Genomic DNA, 19,083 nt, shown 5'->3' on the forward strand with positions numbered 1-19,083 from the left:
TAGATGCCCTGTTAACTAAGTGAATGACATGAACAACTACTGTGGGAGTATAGCAGAAAAATTAATTCTAAGCACTTGGTATACAGCTAGAAGAGTTCATGATTTATGATCCCTAAAATTGCAGAACTTTCCAATAGCTTTAATCTTAATACAACTCTGAATCAGACTATTAACACCAGTTTATACATTTAAACATTGGCAGGTGAATATAACCTTGCCTATGTATCTTCAATAAGACTGGAGAGTTCACTTAGTAACCTCTCCATTGACAGTTCTCTGAAAGGCTACAAAGTCCTAGGCTCCTAAAGGTAACAAAAATAAACCCAATTCTGGTAACACAATTCTAAAAAGAAGGGTGCTACAGATGTCCAAAAACAGAGACCCAGTAGCTATCCTGTAGGTTAGGTACCTAGTTAGATGCTAGTTAACCAGACAAGGTTCAGGTCCAACAAATGGTAACATACTATTAGTTACTTCAGATATTGCCAGTCCTACCCTCACTCATCAGTTCTTGATCCTCTCCCTATAGTCCTCACAAGTGTGCTGATGTTGACATTATTAAACCATTCACACTGGTAGCATTACTCAACAGGAAGTTGAAAACTAACAAACTAGGGCACAATCCAGAGTTCAGAAAATGAACCAGGTGATCAGGCGCATCAGTCTACTGAACTCCTTCACCTAGATCCCGCAACTCTGACCTTCACAAGCAAACCTGGAATATGCAAAAGATACAATTACCCTTACAGCATATACAGTACAAAGTCCTTTCTGTTAAAAAAATGCACGCCCAGAGTTGAGTCCAGTCGCACAACATCAATTCTAAAGTTAAAAGAAAAACAGATTTTCAACGCCAAAAGAAATCTAAAAAGTGAATAAAAGGAAACATGCCTCTCCTCCCACATTCGCCCAACGGGCACAGGACCCACCAGACCACTCTCCCGCCTCCAGCTTCTACCGACCCGCGTGTCGGGGTCCGAGCTCTCGCGCCCTGTGGTCCTGCTGAGCCCACTCGGGTCTGTCCAGGTCTGAGGGCGAGGTTACGGTGCTAGGCACAAGAAAGGCTCCCTCTTCAGCGATGCCTCAGAGAACTGGATCAGATTCCTGCAAAAGCAGGAATAAAGGGGGAAGAAAGGGCCGCCTGCAGCTCCGCGGACCCGAAGCACCGAACCGCGACCACGCGCCAGCCCCAGACCCCGCAGCCGGCCGCCCCGAGACCTGACCGGTAATTCTGCCGCCGCGCCGGGCCCCGCGCCGGGCCCCGCCCCGGGACCGCGACCGTTCCGGGGCGTTCCTCCCGTGGGCGGCACCTCCCTCACCACCCCGCCACTTGACTCTTCTTGAGCGAGGCCGCGGCTGCCCCGCGACACCGAAGCCGCAGCTTCCAGGCCGCGAGGGTCTGCCACGTCCAGAGCAGCCTGGCAGGCCAGCTCCTTCCCCACAGGCTCCGGCACGCCCTCTTTACCACCCCAAACCCTTACCGAGGCAGCGCGGCCTCCGCAGCCCGCTCCTAATCCTCAGCCACAGCCACCGACCCAGCGCCGCGGAGACCGGAACTTCCTCCGCTTTCGGCCGCTGCCTCCACAAAGGCGCCGCCGCCTTCAGCGCTCGGCCCGCCGGGAGATGGAGTACAGCTGCGGGTCCCGCCGACTCCACTCCCGCCGTGCCCCGCGCGTGGGGCGGGGGGCGGGACGGGGGTGTGTGCTTGCCTGCGGGGGCGGGGCGTGGGGGCACGCTCTCGCCGGCGTCCAATGGGAGGGCGCTTCCCCGCCCTGGTCCGCTGGGGCTGCTGGGGGCTGTGGTTTGGCCTCTGGCCCGCGGCCCCTTGTCTTCTTTGGCTCTTTGGAGTTGAGCAAGGCGTGCATTTTCTTGGTGGCTTGGCCTTGCTCCCCGCCGGAGCGGATATGGCCCTGACCTGCCTAGCTTGAAAACGCCTTATTTTCTCTTAGTGTAAAGGAAATGGAAGGGAACCTTCTCCGTCCTAAGCCTTCTGGGTCAGGGACTTCTGGCCCACTCAAGCGCCTGACTCCCGACCTTCCCAATACAGGAGTTTAGCCCTTTTGCCCAAGACCTGAGGGTAGGTGCGAGAGATCGTAGAGAAAAACGGTAGTCACAGAGGCTCCTCCCGAAAAACGGTAGTCACAGAGGCTCCTCCCCTTTTCCTTCTGCTGGGTATCCAAGTTAGGCATCCTCAGCTCAAGAATACCAGGTGAGTACCATCAGTAGTCCTACCTATGAAGGAAAATCTGCTCAGTTTCAACAGGGAAACTAGCTCTCGGGCAATAAGTCTGGCTAAGAGTGACTTGTGCGAGGTCACAGAGGTGTCTGCAAATCAGCAATCTAGTGGAAAACGGAGCAGCAAGCTTTAAGTTTGCAGCTCATTTCCAGGATCTACTTACAGCTAATGTTCTTCAAATGGCCAGCTCCAAGTCTCCAAGTGGAGTGTCTACATTGTTGAAATGCTTGGTGGTTCCAGCTACCTGGTATCCCTGTCAGTGGATCCTCAGGGAAGGTAACCTGACTTTATAGCCTAAATTCAACATCATGGGATCAAAGAAGTCTCCACAAGAAAAGCTTGTAAATCATTATAAAATAAAGCAAGACTTTTCTGTAGAGAAAAGAGATTGTTGGGTTAAGTAGTCTTTAAAGTTACCTTCCTACTTTTCAAGCATCTTTTCTGAAGTCATTCTTTCATTCAAGAACTGTGTGAAGCACCTGCTTGTAAGCCAGTCACTGCATTAGATGCTGGGGTTACAGGAAGGTGAACAAAGCTGATAGACTTTGCTGGTCTAGTGGAGACATGAGTGGGGCCAGTTACTGAAGACAGACAACAAACTAAACAAGATATATAATCTCTGCTGAAATGAATTTGATTTCTGTAAGGAGGGAGATGGAAAGTTGTTGGAGGGCTCTAAACAGAATAATATCATGGCTTCTATGTTAACAGGATCTCTCTGGCTGCTGAGTGGAGAATAGGCTGAAGGTGGAAATGGCAGAAGCAGGGCAGCTGGTTGGGAGATTATTGCAATAATTTAAACATAGAAGGATGATACTTGTACCTGTGTGGTCACAGTGGAAACAGGAGACATGGACTGGGATGAAGGGAAAGAGGGAAGAATAAGGAAGGAGCAATTTGGGTAGGAAGAGCAGGAGCTCAGTTTGGGGTAGGTTGTTTTTGATGCCAGTAGACAAGATGTGGAGTTGGCAGTTGGGTACATTAGTCTAGAATTCCAGGTAAAGCTCAAGGTTAGAGATGCAAATCTAGGAGGTATCAACATATCTGGTATCTAAAGCCATGGGCCTGGATGAGAATACCTAGGGAGTGAGAGAGTGAGTATAGTCAGGATAGCAGAGTTCCAGCCCTGAGCCCTGGGACACACCAGCAGTAAGATATTCCAGGTGAGAGGAGGAACACTTACACAGAACTCCAGGTACTTTGACTTTGCCTCCCAAACTGGACCATTATTGGTGGATGTCTCCCTTATCAGAAAGTACCTTATCCTCTAAAGAGGTAAACCATATTAAGGAACTAGTTATTTTGTCTCATTCCAATCTCCTTGGGCAATAATAATTGCTACTCTTTATCACAACTCTGTGCCTGGCATTGTATTGATACTTCATTACTCATTTAATCTTCACAATAACAGTCTGATATCCCCTTTTATAGTTATGGAAACTAGAGCCCAGCCACAGCTGGGAAGTAGAGGGTGGGGAGATTCCAACCCAGATCAGTCCTACTCCAAGGTTCATGCTCCTGTTTTCCCCTTTTCTTTCCTTAGGGTGATTATTGAGGGTTTTCACAGGAAGCATCTAAAAAAATTTTTTTTAACTTACAGGAGTACTATGGACTGTAAGGTTATTTATACTGCCTTAGATGAGGAAGTATGAGCTATGTAAAAGAGCTGACCCAGAACAGCGCCCTCACCTGGAATGGAGAATACAGCGTCCAGTTGCAGAGATGAGTTGGCTCACCTTCAGCCCCTAAATCCTCACACGGAAGAATCCAGCAAAGAGAAAGACATGGTCCTGCCTGTTGTTGATTGTTGCCTTGGTCTCATTTGGGGTCATGGCTCTTCAGCCTTGAAAGTAGGGGCCTGATCAAATGTTAAAATGAGAGACAGGAGCCATGAAAATTTCCAGCAGAGCAGGAAAACCAGCTGCCTTACCAGGGGCTGCAAAGTAATAAAGTCAGGGAGGAAAACCTCTTCAAAATTTCCAGGGAAGGACTGACTATTCTTATTTTAGCTCGGAATACTTCATATTGTATATCTTGTATTTGTATGAGGGGGAAATTGCTGAAAATGTTGAAAGAGTCATTAAAGGATTTGTCCTGAGTCACACAAGCAAGATAGGAACAGGGCTGGGAACGGATCCCAGTCTCAGAATACAGTCACTTTAGCTACCTCTTCACAGCACCTCAGGTTCTGAAATATCCACTCAAGCCATGAAAGAAAAGAAATATGGGGAGGAACAGATGTCTTATTTGTTCTTTGCTCCAGTCCCAGCTAGACCTCACCACTGCTGTTGTGAAGATGACATGCTATGCTGGGTTCATGAAAATCATAGGCCTAGACAAAACAGAAAACTGTGGTTTTGAGGAGCCCCTGACCTGGAGGTGCAGGGTAGCCTGTGGTTTGTGGCAAAGCCTGAGGCTTGAAGGATCATCATATAGGGCAGTAGAGCCATCACAGGATTGACATTTATTATTATTCCAAAAGACCAAGTTATATTTCTTGGTAGTTCTGTCAGCAAAAAGTGACCTTTCAGAAGGGTTGTCTTGGGGAGAAGGTATAGCTCAGTGGTAGAGCCATGCTTAGCATGCATGAGGTCCTGGGTTCAATCCCCAGTACCTCCACTTAATAAATAAATAAACCTAATTACCCCCAAACAAAAAAAAAATCCAAACAAACAAAAAGTTAAAAAAAAAAGGGGTTATCCCAATATTCAAATATATAAATACAGGTCAACAGGTGGATTAAAACAGAGTTTTAAACAACAACTGTAAAATGTTTTAGTAAGTATCCACAACGGTTTGCTCTGTGAGAATGTCCTAGGCTCAAGTCTTAGCCCAAAGCACCTGGGGTGTATGGCCACTCTTTTGGCTAAAGAGATGCAATACTTCCAAATGAGTGTGGTGCTATTTGGTGAAGCTCATGTGCTTAAAAGCAAAAGTGAGACTCAAAGAAGCCCTGAGGTCACATGAAGACTATGGAGATTGGTTAGGTATGTTAGAAAAGTTTAAATGTCTTTTATGGGGATCAATTCTGTGGGGTGCAACTTCTGGTTAATGGAATATAGCCAGGTTATTTCTGTACCAGCCAGGGAATATGAGAGCTTCTTGGCTTAAACTCTTATAATGTAATATGGCAGGATTAATGAGAGCAAAACCGTGTAAATGATATTTATTCTAAGGGAGGGAGCCTGTCCTTCTGATCTAGTGAGGAGAGAAAATGAATGACCTGGGAAGACCCAGAGACTCCTCTCCCCCTCTCTCCTCTCCAGGAGAACAGATGGGTAAGGAATTGGGCATTTTCTCACAGGTTCTTACCTAAAAGGGAGGAGAAAGCTGCCCTTAAATTATGTGCAAGGGTCTAATAGCCTGTGCAAAGCCATCTCTGGTAAAAGGCCACAGCTTTGTCACCATGTCAGTCACAAGCCAGTGTTGTGGAGGTAAGCTCCAAGTGACAGCTGTCTGAGACTACGAGAAAAGCTGAGGGGCAGAGCTCTCTCCCAATTCCAGTGTAGGACTGAGACGGAAACAGGACACTGCATTGGGGTGCTTGGAACAGCAGGGAGAATCAAAGGAGTGATTTCAGACTTTTTCCTTCATCTCTGAACTGTTGGGTGAATTAACTGTGAGGCTATAAAGTGATCTGATTGCTTCAGAGATGGCATGAGCAGTATTGTTGTTAATCCCTAATTTTACTTCTTTAAACTGTTCTCCAAAAATAAAATTGTTTCGGAAAGCTTTATGTTTTCCTGTTGTTTTTATCACTTTGCATCTAGGAAATTACAAATTACCATAGGAGAGGTATCCTTGCCCTGGCAAATCACCTGGGAAGTTTTTAAAAAGATAATGAGGCCTGAGTCCCATCCCAATCCAATTAAATCAAAATCTCTAGGAGTCGTATCCAGGCATTTGTGTGTGTGTGTGTGTATTTTTTTTTTTAAGTTCCCAGGGCAGAGTCGAGAACTACCGTTCTAGTGCCTCATACTGATATATTAAAACGTAATGGCTAAAAGGAATTTTTTTAAGCAATAATAGGTGTGTCTACACCCTTTTAGCCAATGTGGCCAAGCCCACTAGTGACATTTATCCAGCCCACAAACTTGCAATGTCCTTCCACAGTCAGTGGAGGAAACAACCTTAACGTCTCTTTCTTTCCATTGAAATAAACCTCTTGTTGGGTAGGGCGGAGGGGCCGGGGTTTCTGGGCCTGCGGTCCACCCCGGGCTTTGGGTTTGGGGAGGTGCCTGGGCTTGGCCGGGACGCTGGAGAAGGAAGTGCCGGCCGAGGCCATCCCGACCCGGGTCAGGTCCCGCCCAGGGCTCTGCCAGGACCGGGCGCCCGGCCCCGCCTCGCGGCGGCCGTGCACTGCGAACTACATCTCCCATAATGCACCCTGGGGGCGGGCAGGGCCAGGCCCAGAGACCGTAGCCGGGCCTCTGCCGCGAGAGGCCGGCGAGGGCTGTCTTCCTGAGCCGGCAGCCGGACGACGGGCGGTGGTCAGCGCTGTGGCCATGTCTGCGTCCGCAGGGGATCGTGGTCTCGCGAACCTGAGCCCTCACTCCAGGCCCGGCCGGACACCCGTGCCCTCCCGGGGGTCCGGCAGAAGGCAGTGACCGGCAATCTCTGTGCGTCCTGCCCCCTCCTCCCAGAGAAACAGGTGAGTCCGACTACCAACTCACGTGGCCTGGGGGCACCTAGAGACTGGAGAGCTGTCATCTTTGGAGGGAGGGGCTTGAAGACTGGGAGCCTCTGCCGTCTATGCTGCCATTTGCGGTAGGAGGACTAGGTCTCTCTGGGGTCACTTAGACGGTTGGTCCCCAGCTGGGGAATACAAAAGGCGAGGCCTGGAACTCTTCCTTTGGCTGAGAGGGCAAAGTCCTGTAGGGGCAGTGGCCAGGTAGTACTGCCCCACCCCCCAACGCACACTTTCTGCAAGCAGAGGGCTCTCAAACATTTGCAGTGGTTGACTGTGGGGTGAGCAAGGCAGCTCCTGAAAGTGTCTTGGGGCTTGGAACTTTGCTCTCAAGGGTGTCCTGGCTCAGATAACCGAGCTGCCGCTTATACCAGGTGAGCCACTCTGAGCTGGAGTTTGCTGGGGGAGGGTAAGCAGCCTTTGTCAGAGAGGGGAGTGGCCACCAGCAGTGACAAGTACCAGGCCATACTCTCAGCAGGGTAGGCATCCTGCTGAAGTAGCTACAGCGCAGCCTCACGTGGACCCTGTCTGCCACACCTCCATGCATCCTGGCACTATCCTCCCAGGTGGACCACTCCTCAAAGGATCAAGGCAGGATGGAGCACTGTGTAAGCAGGAAGAGGGAGCTGGAATAGTAGAGAGCCAGTTGGGAGGGGCTCTTGCAAGGCCCTCCCTTCCTTCAGGCCAGGCACCTAGAGGAGGGAGGCACAGTAGAAGGGCTGATTGAGCTAACTTGTTTGGTAACATCGCTCAAAGGCACAGCAGAGCACTTCTAGGGAAATTAGCAAGCCCTGTGGTCTTCTAGAGAGGCTGCCTGAGAAGGGGCCCAAAGGGAGTATCTGGTTCTAAGAGACTTCTCTTGTTTGACTGCTTCAGATTCAGCCCCCCAAAAGCTTCGGCCACACAAGTTAAGGCTTCAGTGGCTACTAGGTAGGTTTTGCGATGAGTCTTTCACCCTCCCTGCCTAGTTTCCAGTGTAAGTGTCCAGAGAACTGTTTGCTTCTTCAGAGCTTTTGGCTGGATCCCCAGATTGGCCTTGGAGTTACTGAGGTGCTGCATGATCTCAGGTGGCAGGGGAACTGTTAAGAAGGAAGGGTCCACCAGCCTCAGCCAGCTTAGCCTGCCCTCACTCTTTGCAGGTACCATGCTGGGTAATACTCAGACATGCTGGCTTAGTTACCTGAGGGATCAGTGAGTAATGGGCCCTCAGAGCATCCCATAAGCTGCTATAGACCTTGTTTGAGTCTTTGAGCCAGAGGTGCAAGGACACAGAGCAGGTGCATGTGACAGACTAAGGAGTTCAACTTGGCAGACACTTCTAGGAGCAGCAGAGAACTAATAGTCTGTTCCTGCAACTTCAGGATGAATAGCCAGTTAGCCTGGGGGAACTCCTAGCCCTAGGCCAATAGACATCTTTTGGGCCCAAAGTCACAGAAGGGTCATTTCAGGCCACAACCCACCTTGCTTCATGAGGTCAGAAACACGTTTTCCCAAGCCAGTTCATTCTGGGCCTGGCTCAGGGGGAGCAAACTCTCAAAAGAAAGATTTACATGGCAGAGACCACTGGGTCTGTGTGTAAATGCAGATACACACGATCTGAATGCTGAATAAGAATAATCACAATATGCTAAAGACAGCTGAGTGTACAAATGCCTACTCTGTGCCAGGGTAACCAAATTACATGGATTCTGTCATTTAATCCTCCCACAACCCAATGAATGGTGCTATCATTATCTTCATTTTATAGGTAAGAAAGCTGAGACTCATAAAACCAAGCCAGGTTAATCCAGGTCCCTCTGACTCCAGAGCCATTGTTATTGAGCACTTGACTACAACCAAGGACAAATCTTCCCCACAAGCAGGAGTCTCCCCAGGCTACACTGGAGCTGGGTGTTCTTTGAGGATTTTTCACCTTCTCCCTTACAAAATTATATACTCCTGCTGACATTTTGAAATTTGTGGCAGGTCACAGGGTGACCCTCAGTGTAGAAAAATAAAGTAGAGCAAGGGGGATAAGAATCCAGGATATTTCTAAGGTCACACTTGAGCAGCAACCTGAAGGAAGTGACAGAGTGGGTCATGTAGATATTTGCCCAAGCAATGGAATAGGTGAGGTGGGGGGGGGCAGCGGAAAAAGCAGGGAGATGTGGTCCAGGCAGAAAGTTCAGCAAGAACAAGGTTCTGAAGTGAAGGAGTACTCAGGATTCACATTTACAATGCACTTAAGGAAAGCCATGAGGTCAGTGCGGCTGGGCTGACACAAAGCAAGTCGGGTAAAGGGCAGGAGATGAGGTCAAAGAATTAATGGGAGGGGGTGTAGATAGAGTGGTTCTTGTGCATCACTGTGAGGAAATTGGCTTTCTCTCTGGGTGAGGTGGGACCATTACAGAATTGTGAGCAGAGGAATTACATGACCTGGCTTCTGTTTCAAGTGGATCACTTTGAGTGCTGTGAGAAGGGGATAGACTGCACAGGGACAAGGGCAGAGGTCAGTAAACTGGTTAGAAGACTGTTGTAGCAGTCTGCTAGAGATGTAATATTGGCCTGGACCAATGTGGTAGTGGTGGAGGTGATGAGAAGTGGTCAGTCTCTGGATATGGGCATTTCCCACACAGCATCAGTAAACTGTTACATGAAAGTTAGACATTTGTCTGGAATCACTTAGTGTCTGTTCCCATTATTTTAAATGAAAAAAAGTATTAACGCTCCCTTCATCAACCCCAAATCCCCATTTTTCTAAAATGGCACTGAAACACAAGGAAAATACATACTTAATATATGCCCGATAAATTATAGTGTTAAAATATAAAATGCTTAAAACATTTCCTCCTTACATCAAACAGTGTTTGATGTAAGCCTCTTTCGTTGGCTCTCAATGATCTTCTGTCAGTTCTATTTGGAATGTCATTTGAGGCTTTAAATGCACATTACATTATTAAAAATATACATCAAGTATTGATGACATAAATATGCAGTTTCTTCTGTATAAACATAAGCTCAGTCAATATGTTTGTTGTATTATTTATCTATTGCTGTGTAACAAATTATCCCAAAACTTACCAGCTTAAACAACCAATAAATATTTATTATTTCATACAATTTCTCAGGGTCAGGAATTTAGGAGCCTTTTAGATGGATGGTTCACATCCGATGTCTCTCATGAGGTTTTAGTCATCCAAATGCTTAACTGGGGCTAGATGTTTTGCTTCCAAGATTGCTCACTCACATGACTAGCACCTTGCTACTGGCTGTTTGCAGGTGTCAGTTTCTTGCCATGAGGTCCTCTCTATAGGGCTGCTTGAGTGTCCTCACAACATGGCTGCTGGCTCCACTTAGAGTGATCTAAGAAGGCAAGGCAGAAACCACAATGTCTTTTATGACTCAGCCTCAGATGTCACACATTGTCATTTTCACATTATCCTGTTGGTTACGTAGATCAGTACTGCTCAGTGTGGGAGGGAAGTATACAAAAGCCTGAATGCCTGGAGTTGAGGATCACTGGGGACCACTTTGAAGTCTGGCTACTGCAGTTAGGTATTAAAAACCAGAGGCATTCTATGGGGCAAGTGTTAATGAGAGATATTTTGCTGGGTGTGCCTGGGTGTATTCTGAATTACAACCGACAGAATTTGCTGATGGTTTGGTATATGAGGTATGGGAAAATGAGAGGCATAAGGGATGACTCCAAGATCATTTGCTAAATAACTAACAGAATGAAATTGTCTTTCGCTGAGATAGAGAAGACTCTGGGAGGAACAACTTTTTAAGGGGATGCTCAGGAACTCAGTTTGGGACATACAACTTTGAGATACTGTAAGATATCCAAGGGCAGACATCAAGTAGACAGTTAAATGTGTGTGCTTCTAGAAGTAAGAAAATAGATCGAGGCTGCAAATAAAATTTGGAATCATTAATGTATCAGTAAAATTTAAAACCACAAGATTGGGTATAATCACCAAGGGATTGAATGGAGACAAAAAAGAGATCCGGGGCAAGGGTATATAGCTCAAGTAGTAGAGCGCATGCTTATCACGCATGAGGTCCTGAGTTCAATCCCCAGTACCTCCATTTAAAATAAATAAATAAACAATTAATTAATTAATTAATTAATCTTAATTACCTCCCCCCACCAAAAAAAAAAAAAAGAGATCCAAGAACTGAAATCTGGATCCCTCAACAGTAAGAAGAACTGCAAAGAGGACTGAGGAGGGGTGGTCCATAAGGTAGGAGGAGAACCAAGAAAGGAAAGTGGAATACCGGAAGCCCAGAGAAGAAAGTGTTTTGAGAGAGGGAAAATAATCAGGTGCATCTGTTGCTGCTGCTGAGTGAAGTGAGATGATCCTGGAGGTCACTGGTGACCTTGAGGCAGCAGTATTGCTGGAGTAATAGAGGCAAAAGTCTAGTTGGAATGGGTCCCACTCTCAGAGGAGACCTCTGTGGATGCCTTCTCGGGTTCCTGCTGAGGGCATGCAGAGCCTTAATTACTCTGGCCCTTTGTCAGATAAGGTGGTCCACACCTTGGTCTTCTGGGCTCTGACCCTTGCTGGGAACCATCACTCTTGATTGTCCTGATTAACAGGATTGGTGGCCTAGAAAATCCCAAAAGGTAAATGTTCTCCTGAATAATGTTCCTTTGCAGATTATTCAAAGCACACTCTGTGTGGGGTAATGCTGCTGGCCAGTGGTACCCAACCCCCAATTACTCTGTGGTGCTCCAGGATCAGTGCAGGAGTGGCCACTATGCTAGTCTCTGGTCCTGCCTCCCTGTCTGTTTTGCACATTGAACTTCTGTAAAAGATTAATTTGAAGAAAGGATTCAATAGCTTACCACAAAGATGACACAAAGAAAAGCTTGAAAATCAGTTCTTTGGTTGTACATGCAGAAGCTGCCTGATAGGAACTGGGGGAGGGGTTGTCAGAGAGTGTTCTTGGACACAGACAAGCTGGGGCCACACAAATGCTAGTGATGGTGACGCTGTTTCTTTGCGATCACTCCTCTCATGAACGTTTTTGAGCACCTACTTCATGCCAGGCTCAGGGTGGGGTCATTTGCCCAAGGTTGTAGAGCTAGTAAGGGACAGGCCTCAGTTATTCCCTGTGAACTCTGCTCCAGGAGGGCAGGGACGGGGTCTGCTTTGCTCACACTAAAACCAGTCCCTCCCAGGCCCCTGCCCTGCCTGCAGTGACCTCCTCATGAGTCTGACTAGTCTTTGCTGCCCTTCTAATCCAGCCAGCCAGCTCTCTCTCCCTTAAGGGGTCAGTGCCTCAGATGGAACCCCTCTCCTGTAGATTGTATGCTGCCTGCCAAATGAAGACCCTGCAGCCTGTCATTCAGGGGCCTTAGAAGCTGACCCCAAGTGAGCCACCCAACTTTGTTATCCCTGACATCCCCTCATGGCCACCTCCACCTGGTCCTGAGTGGGTGTAAGGACTGGGAGATCAGGCTGAGTTTGTCCTCAGTGTCCATCAAATGGGCACTGAGAAGTGACATGTTTATAGCTAGTTTTAATTGAAAAGGCAAGCCCCAGTGCCAAATTCCAAAGGTACAAAATGCAAGGAGAAAAGCAAGGCTCTAGCCTGAAGACAAGCCTGTTTGCTCCAACTCACTTCTTTCCTAGGAAGGGCCTAAATAGCAAAAAGAACTAATTAGTCAACTCGGTTTTAAGTGGAGAAATGTTCATGGCAGGATGTACAGTGGAAGAGATCAGGATACAGAAGGATTTCAGTTCCCAGCTCCACCACTTCTTTCCTGTCATGCCCTTGAGCAGGGTACTCTCTGTCTCAGTTCCTTCATCTGTATAGTTAGCCTGACAAAAATGCCTGCCTCAGAGAGGAGTGATCAGAAGTAGATAAAAGTCCACATAAACTTACAATGCTACCTTGGCATTGAGTAAGTGTTAGCTGCTATTATAAGTTTGTAAAAAATACATACATATATTTTTTATATACATTTTTAGAGAAAGACTAGAAGGACATATACTAAAATGTGAGCAGTGAGAAATACTGGGAATGATGATTTATTCCTTTCTTTATACTTTTTTTGGTATTTTTTTTAAGTTTTCTACAATGACTAGATACCATGCATTCTTTCTTTTATAATCAGAAAAAGAACAGCACAATTCATTTTTTAGAAAGGAGTACTCAGAATCCATTCCCCAGAGGTTTGAATAGCTGGGTCCTGGTGAGGGGTACTTTCCTGTACTTAACCACTGTTAACTCTGCCAGTTACACCCCGCAAATAGCACCTTCCTCCTTACCCTCAACAATGTCTTTGTTTGCCCCACAGGAGAGCCCAGGGAATGGCTGCTGACATACAGAGGAAGAGAAGTGGAGAATGCCCTGATGGCATGTTGGCTCCTTCTGATGGGCAGAGTGTGGAGAGAGCTGAGAGCCCCACACCAGGACTGGCCCAGGGAAGGGAGCCAGGTACGGGCAGGGAGCGCAGCCCAGCCAGCTGATGGCTGGAGCAGCCTCCAGGGCGATCGGGATTCCCAGCCACGCTTTCACTCCCACTCATTCACACATGTGTTCACTCACTCACTGAATATTCGTCCTGTGCTGGGGATACTGCTGGGATCCAGGTTCAGTCTATATCCGGAATTCCTCTCCACTTCAGCCGCTTGCCCTGTGCTGTCTGGCTGCCAATGTGGGCTCTCCTCCTATTCCCTGTGTCTACAGTGTACCTCCCTGGCTCCTTCTCCCCACCTCAGCTCTCAACTTAAATGTCACCTCCTCACAAGGGAGGGCTGCTTTGACCATGCTCTGTACAGAATGCTAGTTATTTTGTAATTTTATTTGTCTATGTATGTATTGTCCATCTCGCTCATCCACGGTTGTGAGCTCTTTAAGCACAAAGCAGTTGTATCCCCTGTACCTGGTGCAGTGCTAAACTCATAATAGAAACTCAAAATATATCTGTTGAACTCCTGTGTGAAAAAAAAATCGGTAAAGGAAGACTGACATGGTCCCTCCCTTGGGGGAGCCGGAGGTTAATGAGACCATTACAGTGGAGCCATGGGTCTCTGAGCAGAATCGGGAAGCCTCCTCCCAGTGAGAGAGATTCGCTGAGCACAGGAGGTATTCCAAGCACAGGGCAAGTGCTGGGCACACAGCAGTGAACAACCAGGTTCCTGCCATCGAGGGGGATCCCCATGCAGCTGAGTAGAGGACAGTAACTGACAAGTGCCACAAGAGAAATCAAGGATCAGGATATGATGGGGAGGTGAGGGTATAGCTCAAGTGGCAGAGCACATCCTTACAGTGCAGGAGGTCCTGGGTTCAATCCCCAGTACCTCCTTGAAAAACAAATAAGTAAACCTAATTACCTCCCCCTCAAAAAAAAAAAAAAAAAACGGGTCAGGATATGATAGAGTGCTGAGGGTTGGTGGTCAGGTGATGGGGGCAACTAACATCTTTGCTGAGAGCTGAAGTGTGACAGGGAGCCGGCCTGCGAGGGGGTGGGAGCGCCTTCCAGGCTGAGGGAACAGGAGATGCAGAGGTTCTGAGATAGGTGGGGGTGTGTTAAGGGCATCCAAAGAGCAGGTGGGCAAAGGCCAGTGTGACTGAGATGGGCAAGGCCTGTGAGATGAGAGTGAGAGAGGCAGGCAGATACCAGCCGCCACTGCAGCCTGGAGGGTTCCGGATCTTATTCCCAGTGTGATGGGAGAAGACTGGCGCTGTAAGTCTCAGAGAGACATGACTTGCAGCAGACAGTAGCAGGAGGGAATGGTGGCTTGCCTTATCAGGACAGGCAGTCAAGCTTAAGAGCTGTATTGGGCACCTTGCTGGTGAGGTGGTCTGCCAGCAGATACCGCTCTGAACACCAGTGCTTTTGGCTGGCAGGTGCTGGGCAGGAGGGTGCCATGTTCGTCCATGCCCGTTCCTACGAGGACCTGACTGAATCAGAGGATGGGGCGGCTTCTGGGGAGAGCCCCAAGGAGGGTGCTGGGGGTCCCCCACCTCTGCCTGCAGACATGCGCCAGATCAGCCAGGACTTCAGTGAGCTGAGCACCCAGCTGACAGGTGTCGCCCGAGACCTGCAGGAGGAGATGCTTCCAGGAAGTTCTGAAGACTGGCCGGAGTCCCCAGGGGCAGCTGGGAGACCAGCCACAGAGCCCCCAAGGGAGGGCATTGGTGAAGGGGATGAGGAGGAGGCTGCCGAGGCATGGCGACTGCACCAGAAGCACGTCTTCGTGCTGAGTGAGGCGGGGAAGCCTGTGTACTCTCGTTATGGGTCAGAGGAGGCTCTTTCCAGCACCATGGGTGTCATGGTGGCCCTGGTGTCCTTTCTGGAGGCTGACAAGAATGCCATCCGTTCCATCCATGCAGGTGAGCCACTTGGAGGAGGGTTCTGTTCTGGGAGGTGTCCCTGGCGAGGTTAATTCATAGCAGGTTTTGAACTCCCAGGAACTAGAGGGCTGGGATGTACTATGTGACCGAGGGCAGTCCCTCCACCTCTCTGAGCCCCAGGTCCTCATCTGAACATGAGGTACAACACTGACTGCCTCATAGGGCTGTTGTGAGGGCCAAAGGTGGCTGGCACGTGGGCTTTGCTCTTGGAGAGGGTGAGAAGCCTGGGGAGGTGACCAAAACATCCCAGATTGTGAGCCCCACCCAGCTCTTGCCACTTAGCCCAAGAATGTTTGTTTTTCTGAAGTGCTTCCTGAGTTTTTTTTAAACTGGCCCCAGTCTGTGAAGCAAGTGGCAGGAACAGGCCTGGAGCCCTTGGGGAAAGGGGGCCCTTGGGCTTCTGTTTTTCTTTTCATCATCCTGAAGCCCCCACTGTGTGCAAGCTCTGAGGGAGGGTGGAGAGAATGTGGAAGGCGACATGCTGCATAGGAAGGCAGGGCTCTAAGGTTGCCTGGCCAGGCCAATCCCGGAGGGCTTCCCAGAGAGGGGCTGAAGCTGACACCACCCCCAATCCCCCCATCAGATGGCTACAAGGTAGTGTTCGTGCGCCGGAGCCCACTCGTGCTGGTGGCAGTGGCCCGCACGCGGCAGTCAGCGCAGGAACTGGCACAAGAGCTGCTCTACATCTACTACCAGATCCTGAGCCTCCTTACTGGCGCGCAGCTGAGCCACATCTTCCAGCAGAAGCAGAACTACGACCTGCGGCGTCTGCTCTCGGGCTCGGAGCGCATCACCGACAACCTGCTGCAGCTCATGGCGCGAGACCCCAGTTTCCTGATGGGAGCTGCGCGCTGCCTGCCCCTGGCGGCGGCCGTGCGCGATGTCGTGAGTGCCAGCCTGCAGCAGGCGCGTGCGCGCAGCCTCGTCTTCTCCATCCTGCTGGCGCGCAACCAACTCGTGGCGCTCGTGCGCCGCAAGGACCAGTTCCTGCACCCCATCGACCTGCACCTGCTCTTCAACCTCATAAGTTCCTCCTCATCCTTCCGCGAGGGCGAGGCTTGGACGCCAGTTTGCCTGCCCAAATTCAACGCAGCCGGCTTTTTCCACGCCCACATCTCTTACCTGGAGCCTGACACGGATCTCTGCCTGCTTCTAGTCTCCACCGACCGCGAGGACTTCTTTGCAGTCTCTGACTGCCGCCGCCGTTTTCAGGAGCGCCTGCGGAAGCGCGGTGCCCACCTGGCACTGCGGGAGGCACTACGCACGCCATACTACAGTGTTGCCCAAGTGGGCATCCCCGACCTGCGCCACTTCCTCTACAAATCAAAGAGCTCGGGACTCTTCACCAGGTGAGGGAAGGCCTTGCTTGAGGCGGACAGGGGTGTGGGGAGGGGGAGCTGGTTGGGCCTGAGTCCTGAAGCTGATGACCCCTCTGGGAATAGACCTACATGCTGTTTGTTTGACTCTGACACCTGGGAACCAGACTCCCTGTCACTCTACCCTACTTCCTACCAGCATATCCTCTATTTCATTCATTGCCCACAAAGCCTCAAAATACTGAGTATACCCAGGGAAGGAAGCTGGAACAGAGGTCTCCTGGGTTTTTTGGCCTGGAGCTGCTCTTTCTTAAGATAAGGTCATTTTGGTCTAGCCCAGGATGTAGAACTCTTCCTCTACTTCTTCCAACAGAGGGGCTGGAGCCAGATGTGGCAACTTCTATCCTCCCTTTACCCCTTTTGGTCCAGGGGGTTCCCAGCTCACTATTCCTCTACTTTAGACCTGTCACTCTGTCTTGGACACCTAAATTCAGACTGGCCTCTCCAGGAGAGTATCACCAAAGATGTCATGAACTTGAAGGAGATGGGAGAACAGGGCTCCAGTCTGAGTGTACCCAGCCCTATCCTGGGGACACTTCAGAGGTGGGGAAACAATACCTTGTCCTGGGGGAGCATTTGGAGGGTAGGACACATGGCAGAGTCTCCCTGGCTAGGAACAGGTGTTTCTGGATCTCCAGAGAAGCCAGTGGAAGTCACTCCTTTGCGAACCCACTCCCCCATCTCCAGCCCTGAGATTGAGGCCCCATACACCAGTGAAGAGGAGCAGGAGCGGCTGCTGGGCCTCTACCAGTACCTGCATAGCCGTGCCCACAATGCCTCCCGCCCACTCAAGACCATCTACTACACGGGCCCCAACGAGAACCTCCTGGCCTGGGTAAGGTGGCCCTGGGGTGGGATGGGCTTCATTGGGGTCCTGGGCAAGAGCCACAAGTGGTGTCTAATAGGATGACCACCCTGTGCCCTTCTTCCAGGTGACAGGTGCCTTTGAGCTCTACATGTGCTACAGCCCCCTGGGGACCAAGGCGTCGGCCATCAGTGCCATCCATAAACTGATGCGCTGGATCCGCAAAGAAGAAGACCGCCTTTTCATCCTCACACCCCTCACCTACTGATGAGAATGTGTGGGGCTCAGCCCTCCTAAGCACACTGGGCTGTGGAAGCGATGGGAGCCTCCTGGTGGGGCTGGCCTCTCTTGCCCAGGCAGCAGGCAGGGACTGTGGGTTGGCATGTGCATTAAAGTGCTTTGGGAAAGATACTTCTTGGACCTTGTCACTGGTTCCTGCGCTCACCCACTCTCCCTCACATACAGACACTGCATCCTCCTCCCTAGACCCCGCCCAGGCTTCCCCATGCACAGGGCACATGCACAATTGAGCCTCTCTTCTCCCTCCCTTGTACAGCATGTGCTCAGGCTGCATGTGCTCAGAGTTGACCCCTGGGCTGGGGTTGTTTTCATTTAGCTGAAGTCTCCCACATGTAAAGTGTTTGCCAGTACCCCACTGGTAGTGCTGCCCCCCACCCCTGTGAAGCACCATCTCCATACTTGGTCTGAACCCCTAGTGCCTCCTCCTTACTCCTAGGTGGGACCCCCCAGCTACATGCCCTGAAGGACCACCCAACTATTTGAGAACCCTAGCTGTTGCTCTGCCCTTGGGCTGCTGTAGTTCAGCAGAGGCTGAGCTGAGTAAGATGGGGACACTCAGGTGGGGAGAGTCTGAGCCCAGGCATAGGTAGGAGCTCTTGGTGAGGTGGCCTAGTGTTCAGCACAGACAAATTCTGAGTCCAGCCTCTGGGGAAATTGTCCCAGCTTAGGCTTCCTCATGAAGGGCTGTGCACCTCAGTTCCCCTACCTCCAGCCAGCGCCTTCCTCAGAGTGGCCCCCAGGAGTGAGCTGGAGGGCCTGAAAGAAGACCCAGCTGACCTCTAGGGTAGTAGTGGACCCTGCTTTAAGAAGGGGTGTTGTCACTAGGTAGACTGGGACCTCTTCAGTCACTCTGTTCCCTGGCATGGCCCAGCCTACGTGTGTCACCATGGACATCCCAGGAGGCTCGGCAGTGAGGGCCCAGCCCCATTAACCCTACCACAAGATGTTCTTTGAACAGAGCCCAAGGCACAGTGCAGAAAGCCTCTACCTTACTGCTGGGGGGCTCTCACAATTCTGCCACAACTTAACCATCCCACTGGCCAGGGGAGCAAAAGGCCTAGGGAGTATTTATGCGAGAAGAGTGTCCATTGAATATGGTCCTCAGACTAGAGTGAATCACCCTCATGCAGTCTCTGAGTGCTGGGCCAAGATACTCTGCCACTAAAACCAACCCTTGTTGGGCAATACTTGTGGGTGGCATGAGCCAAGTGTGGACTGGAATGGCTGTCCCAGGAAATGCGTATGGCAGCAGGCCATCTGCCCGGACCCCTAAAGCCCCTGTTGAGCAGCCACAGGCTTGGTGGGTGCTGCTTCTGCCGCACATGTGCCC

General features: G+C 50.1%; 2 protein-coding genes across 4 annotated transcripts in view; one reads left to right on the plus strand and one right to left on the minus strand.

The window, feature by feature from the left end:
• The window catches only part of RBM6 (RNA binding motif protein 6), an 87,573-nt gene extending 85,935 nt beyond the window's left edge, over nucleotides 1-1,638 (minus strand). Inside the window, 2 exon segments of the mRNA XM_032458470.1 lie at nucleotides 892-1,104; nucleotides 1,482-1,638. The gene's annotated coding sequence lies outside the window, so the exon portion shown is untranslated.
• A 4,971-nt stretch (nucleotides 1,639-6,609) lies between these two features.
• On the plus strand, nucleotides 6,610-17,864 carry MON1A (MON1 homolog A, secretory trafficking associated). Of its 3 annotated transcripts, XM_006174107.2 has the most exons (6): nucleotides 6,613-6,887; nucleotides 13,210-13,349; nucleotides 14,766-15,251; nucleotides 15,856-16,621; nucleotides 17,336-17,483; nucleotides 17,581-17,864. In XM_006174107.2, exons 2-6 carry the CDS (start codon nucleotides 13,223-13,225, stop codon nucleotides 17,719-17,721), a joined length of 1,668 nt encoding a protein of 555 aa, XP_006174169.1. In that variant the 5' UTR covers nucleotides 6,613-6,887; nucleotides 13,210-13,222; the 3' UTR covers nucleotides 17,722-17,864. The 3 variants fall into 3 exon arrangements, with proteins under 3 accessions (XP_032314363.1, XP_032314364.1, XP_006174169.1); XM_032458472.1 differs by lacking the exon at nucleotides 17,581-17,864 and having other exon boundaries at nucleotides 6,610-6,887; nucleotides 17,263-17,477; XM_032458473.1 differs by lacking the exon at nucleotides 17,581-17,864 and having other exon boundaries at nucleotides 6,610-6,887; nucleotides 17,287-17,477.
• Nucleotides 17,865-19,083: the final 1,219 nt, after the last annotated feature.

Source organism: Camelus ferus, chromosome 17, assembly GCF_009834535.1.
Source record: "Camelus ferus isolate YT-003-E chromosome 17, BCGSAC_Cfer_1.0, whole genome shotgun sequence".
Classification (NCBI taxonomy): domain Eukaryota; kingdom Metazoa; phylum Chordata; class Mammalia; order Artiodactyla; family Camelidae; genus Camelus; species Camelus ferus.